The sequence below is a fragment of the Lissotriton vulgaris genome, chromosome 8, assembly GCF_964263255.1.
Source record: "Lissotriton vulgaris chromosome 8, aLisVul1.2, whole genome shotgun sequence".
Taxonomy (NCBI): Eukaryota; Metazoa; Chordata; class Amphibia; order Caudata; family Salamandridae; genus Lissotriton; species Lissotriton vulgaris.
The window spans coordinates 219039159-219044779 of record NC_141696.1 but is presented as its reverse complement, the minus strand read 5'-3'; the positions used below and the strand labels follow the sequence as shown (position 1 = coordinate 219044779).

At 50.0% G+C, this 5621-nt stretch overlaps 1 protein-coding gene across 1 annotated transcript; it reads left to right on the top strand.

The window, feature by feature from the left end:
- The first annotated feature begins 354 nt into the window (after window positions 1-354).
- Window positions 355-4854, top strand: OLIG2 (oligodendrocyte transcription factor 2). Its single transcript, XM_086933253.1, has 2 exons — window positions 355-509; window positions 2584-4854. The coding sequence occupies exon 2, from the start codon at window positions 2617-2619 to the stop codon at window positions 3442-3444; it is 828 nt and encodes a 275-aa protein (XP_086789379.1). The 5' UTR covers window positions 355-509; window positions 2584-2616; the 3' UTR covers window positions 3445-4854.
- The last annotated feature ends 767 nt before the right edge of the window (window positions 4855-5621 follow it).

Sequence of the window (5621 nt, the reverse complement as noted above, 5' to 3'; positions counted from 1 at the left end):
CTTTGGGTTAAAAATCCTGATGTGTTTGTGAAAGTCATTGAAACCCTCGAGTGATGCGTCCCGCTGGAGTACTCGTGGGGGCGGGGCGCTGGGCTGGGTGTGTTTCTTTTCAAACTGTGATTGTTCTCTCTGCCGCTGGGGTTTGTTTGGTCTGTTTTCCTCGCCAGCTGTTCCCAAGACTGTCACTGTGTGCAGTGTTGGGTCTGTGAGTGTGGCAGGACTCCCACTCCCTGCCTGTCATTGGCTGCTTCTGGCTGAGGAGTGTGTCCTGCAGTCGCCTTGAGTGACATCAGGCTTGCAGCCCCCCACCAGCACTCGCCCATTGGCCAGTCTGCTCGCCCCCCACCCCTCTGCTCCCGGGACAACAGCATTGTGCTCCCCCGGGAGCCGGTGTCTGATCCGCCTATAAAAACCAGAGGAGACCCCGGAGGTGCTGATTACCCTGTCACAACAGCCACAGATCTCAGAGAGGACCGCCCGACGCCGCACCGTCAGCCACAGGCAGACAGGTAAGGGTCTTCTCTCCGTGCATGCCAGCCACTGTGACAGGAAGGGCGAGTCGTGGGGTCTCTGGGTCTGTACTGAAGTAAAGGGTGTAATAGGAGTTTCCTCTGCACCGTGCATGCCAGCCACAGTGACAGGAAGGGAGAGTCGTGGGGTCTCTGGGTCTGTACTGAAGTAAAGGGTGAATGTAATAAGTGTCTTCTCTGCACCGTGCATGCCAGCTACCGGGTAACACAGGAAGAGTGTGCTGTAGGGAAGGGCTCAAAAGCAGGGCAAAGTTAGCTAACATGAGCGGTTCGTGGCTAGGAAAGTGAACGCTAACAGGTTCCAAACAACACTTACTGTTGCTGTTCAACCCGCTTTGGGGCTGCTAAAGAAGCCAGGGCACGGGACATGAAGTTGGCTTTGTAAGGGTCAAGTTGCGAGTTAGAATTCGTGCCGAAGAAATGGACGATTCGTGGTCTCTTGATTGCACAGCAAATGTTTGTCGATTACTGATGAACTCGGGAAGAGAACAGATAAAAGGGGCTCCTTTGTTGCCTTATGTCAATTTTATCGTTCATCAAGTATGCCTTCAACCTGGCTAGGAGCTTTTAGAAACAGAACAGTGTGTGTGGACACTTTATTTTGCTACATCAGCGAGGAATTTGTTAAGGGATTCGTTTTAGCCACTAACCAGACTGTGTTCATTGGGTTTTCCTCCTACCATAGTTCAGTAAATGTTGACTTTAACATGCACCCCGTGTGGATGTGCGGCTGCAATTAGTAAATTCGCCCGCTGTCGAATGTGGGATTCTAGTGGCGAATGTAAACTACGTCTGCGAGTCTAAGGTTGATTATTAGACAAGCATCGTGTTATACAAACATTGCCAGGATTTGTGAGCATGCTTCATTTATGTGTCAATATTAATTGGGTCAGGTGTCAGTTGTCTTGTGCCGGAGAGTGATGCAGTCTGCATGAACTATCCGCCGCGGCTTGAGCTTCTGTGGTCCGGGCATCACCTTGCTGTCTAAGCGATGGTGATCCACATTTGGAATACTATATGTGCTCTGTGTGATGTTTCACGAGACTTAGAAATATGCGAAGTTGTTAATAGTTTCCATAAAGTGCTGAACGACGCCCGCACTGCCTCTAGGCGCCACGGTGAACATAAACGTATAAATCGTGCGTGAGGTTGGTGTCTGACTTTCATATGGGATTACCATGTCATGGATTTATTATTTTTTATCACGAGCGTGTCTTGTACTCGAGGTTAGGTGTTTTTATTGTGCGATTCAATTTACTGCGTCGCTGAATTGTGAGATGTCTGTGTTTGGTTTACTTTAATACAAAGTTGTCTGCTAATGTATAAGGACATTGAGTTACCAGGACATATCTGTGTCTTTCGGGCTGACGTGTTAGTTACGATTTATTCTATAATGTGGGCATACATTGGGGGTGTTGAATCACCTAATCCGGTAACGTATTTTGAGCAGCACGATTAGATTACTATCAGTGAAGCTCCAGGTTGCTGTGTTAAATTGTGTGGAACTCAACGCATTGGTGGTTTAAGTCGGTTAAGTGGGACTTTATATATATATTTTTACATACAGTATGCATGGGTTTAATGTCCAGTTTAATTTAGCCTGTTACTTTGATTTGGAATACTGGGAATATTTAGACTGGCTCCTTTAGGTTAGTTAATGGCTTTATTGTGGTCATATGGTTAAAGCTCCTAGCGATTTTATTGCGGCAATGTGCATTAAGCCGATGAGAACTTCATTACATGATGTTTATGGGTCTGCTATAGGGCGTAAATGAGAGGTGCTGTATGTCTTAATGAAGGCAGTGCAACATGCCTTCGTGACTGGATTTTTCTATTTGCCTGGGATGATTTATCAGATGTTTGTGACATAAAGGAGTACTTTAAAACAATATATATGCTTTGGCTGTGCATCTTTGAAACAGCATGTTTTTGGGGGGCTACTCTGTGCCTTTAGAGCTGTATGTATATGATGCATATTGCGGGAAGCAGTATCTTTATTAAGATGTATGTGCCATCTCCAGAGCCTAACCAGCACCTCCTCTCTTCTTTCCAGCACAGCCCTCTCGTGCCCCGGACAGGCCGCAGAATGGACTCGGACGCCAGCCTGGGCTCCAGCCGGGCATCCTCGCCAGAGGTGGACACCATCTTCATGACCCACGCGCGGGGCCGGGGCGGCTACACCGGCGCCGTCTCATCGTCCACGCAGAGCGACTCCCCGCCCGGCTCGGCGGCCAGCGACCTCAGCGCCGAGCTGCGCAACGCCATGGCTATGGCGGCGGCCGCCGTGTCGGGGGCCGGCGGGGACCAGCTGGCCGCCTTCAAGGCCGCCGCAGCCGCCGCGCACGCCCAGGCCAAGAAGGACCGGCGGCCGCTGTCTGAGCCCGAGCTGCAGCAGCTGCGGCTGAAGATCAACAGCCGCGAGCGGAAGCGCATGCACGACCTGAACATCGCCATGGACGGCCTGCGTGAGGTCATGCCGTACGCGCACGGGCCGTCAGTACGCAAGCTCTCCAAGATCGCCACGCTGCTGCTGGCCCGGAACTACATCCTCATGCTCTCCAGCTCCCTGGATGAGATGAAGCGGCTGGTAAGCGAGATCTACGGCGGCGGTGGGAGCCAGCACCACCACCCCGGCTTCCACCCGGCCTGTGGCAGCGCCCTGGCGCACTCGGCTGCCGCCGCCGCTGCCTTGCCCTCCTCCGCAGCCCACCACCCCATCCTGCCCCCTCCGGGGGCCCTGCGGCCGCCACACGGCCTGCTCAAGTCCCCACCAACGCCGCTGGGCGGAGGAGCCTTCCAGCACTGGACGGGCATGCCGTGCCCATGTAGCATGTGTCAGGGGCCGCCCCCGCCCCACCTCTCCGGCATGGGGAATACCGGCCTGGTGCCCAGGCTCACGGGGGACTCCAAGTGAGCACCCTCCCTTCAACTCAGGACCTTTCTGGCAAAGACTTGACATCAGGAGAGAAGGGGCAGGGTGGGCGACATGTGGAGGGTAGTTTGAACAAGTGACTTTATAATGACTACCATGAAAGAAAAGTGAACTGAAAGGACTGCATGTTTCCTGCACACTATGATCCCATAGGAGAGATCGAAGCAGCACATACCTCTCACGCAGCAGGGAGGATCTGACCATCCATCCCTATATGCTTTTTGTTTTTGTAAAAGGTTTTTGTAAAAGGTTTGCTGAAGTCACAGTTGGACCAACATCTCCACCTCACTCTCAAAGAACTGTCCTTTATGCGTTCATAGGCTGGAGGCCCTGCTGCCTCATCAGCCATACACCCCAAGTACAGTCACTGCCCTTGTGTCACGCTCCTGCCAGCCCCCACCCGTGTTTACTGTAAAGTGGCGTTCTAGCACCCTTTAGAAACAGTTCAAAGAGTAGTGGGCCAGAAAATGGCACCTCCACTGTCTACGTGTGCCTCCTCGCAAATCGCCTCTCTACCCTAGGTTTGGGCACATCCAATCCGCTTTTCTATGAACTATTTGGTTCAGAAGCGTCCATCCTTAATACTCCCCTGCACCTCATTGCACATCAGTCCCCACACCCATCAGCACGAGCAATTCATTGTTGGCGAACGAATTACACATGGCACTGCACTCGAAACTAGCCCTTGTTCCTCTCTCTGTGAGACAGTCCAACCCTCAAAAATACAAACTCGAAACTGCAAGTGAACTCTGGGGACACACAAACACCACCCTGTTGATTCCTTTTCGCCTTGCTGAAGCATGTACGATGTCTTAGCTCACCTCTCGTGGGCACCAACCACAGCTGGATACGAGCTATTTTATTATGTATATTTATAAATATGTAAATTTAAAATATTTTGATAGAAAGAAAATAGTTTTCTGGATTAAACAAATCGCCCTAGTTTTATCGTGTCTTATCTCCCCCCCCCCCCCTCCCCCCACCAGAACTACAGCGCGCCAACTCCTTCGTATGAATGAAACTAGTTTACGACTGTTTTTTTATTTTTGGATTTGTAAATATACAATATCATGATGAGCTCGAGAGCTTTGCCTTGTGAATGTTAAGGTTTCAGCGCACGCATTTGTTTCAGGCTTCCTTCAAAGTTTTACAAAAAAGCTGCAAAAGCATGTCCCTGTGTTTTACATGTTTAAACAACGCACTGCCTTTTCCAAGTCTCTCAACTGCACTTGTCATCGTATCTGAACAGATATAACAAAACACTTTCATATCCCTTGCCGAGATTTTATCGTGTTTATTTTTGTAAAAAGAATGCTAACATATTTATTGCCTTTGGTTGCAAAATGACAGTGGCCTACTGTTAAGAATTTAAATAAAACAATTTTATGTAAATACCATCTCTGTGCTTTGTGTTATGGTGGGGGTGGCGGGCGGCGGTCACGGGAAACAAGGAGCAACACAAGAATCTATATTGTGTGTTGAAGACCGCGTGCACGCTTCCAAGCCTCAGTGCACTGTGTTCCTGCATCACCACACATTACATCGCAACTCCCTAACGGATCCATGGTAAATGCTGGTGCTGTGTTTGAAAACCAGGTACATAATTGTACGTACCCACAGGGTGCGTGCTGCGGTATACTAATATTTGATACTGAATCTCCAGTAGATACGGGTGCTGTACACAATAACTCAGTGCATATGCATGCTTTCCATTCCATCGCCACGCCCAGCACGCTGCTTACTACTGTACAGTTCAGCGCAGTGCTTCAAGTCAAGAACATCACACAGCGGAAGGTTACTTTTCTACCAGTGGAGTGCGCAAGTTCGCTAGTATACCGGCACTTTACAACAGCTGGTTTTAGCCGTGATGTGGCCAAACCCCGCAGTGGGGCACACAGAAAAGTAGTGGAAGAGCATAGAGTCCCTGGCCTGCACGCCATATAAGCACAGTAGCTGCACGATCATTCGACGGCTGTTTGTCGTGCTTGAAGTTTAAAAAAAAAAGTTTTATACAACGCAGCATTTGCTGACCACGGGAAATCAACGGAGTACCCCAAAAAGAGAAGGGATGACAATGCATGTCATGTCACTACCAAGGGCGGTACAGTCCCTCCCTTAACCCAGACCACACAACTTTTGGAGAGAAAATTGACCTGGAT

Bases quoted from the DNA above. Each gene is read 5' to 3' on its own strand.
- OLIG2 (XM_086933253.1), top strand. From the start codon at position 2,617: ATGGACTCGGACGCCAGCCTGGGCTCCAGCCGGGCATCCTCGCCAGAG.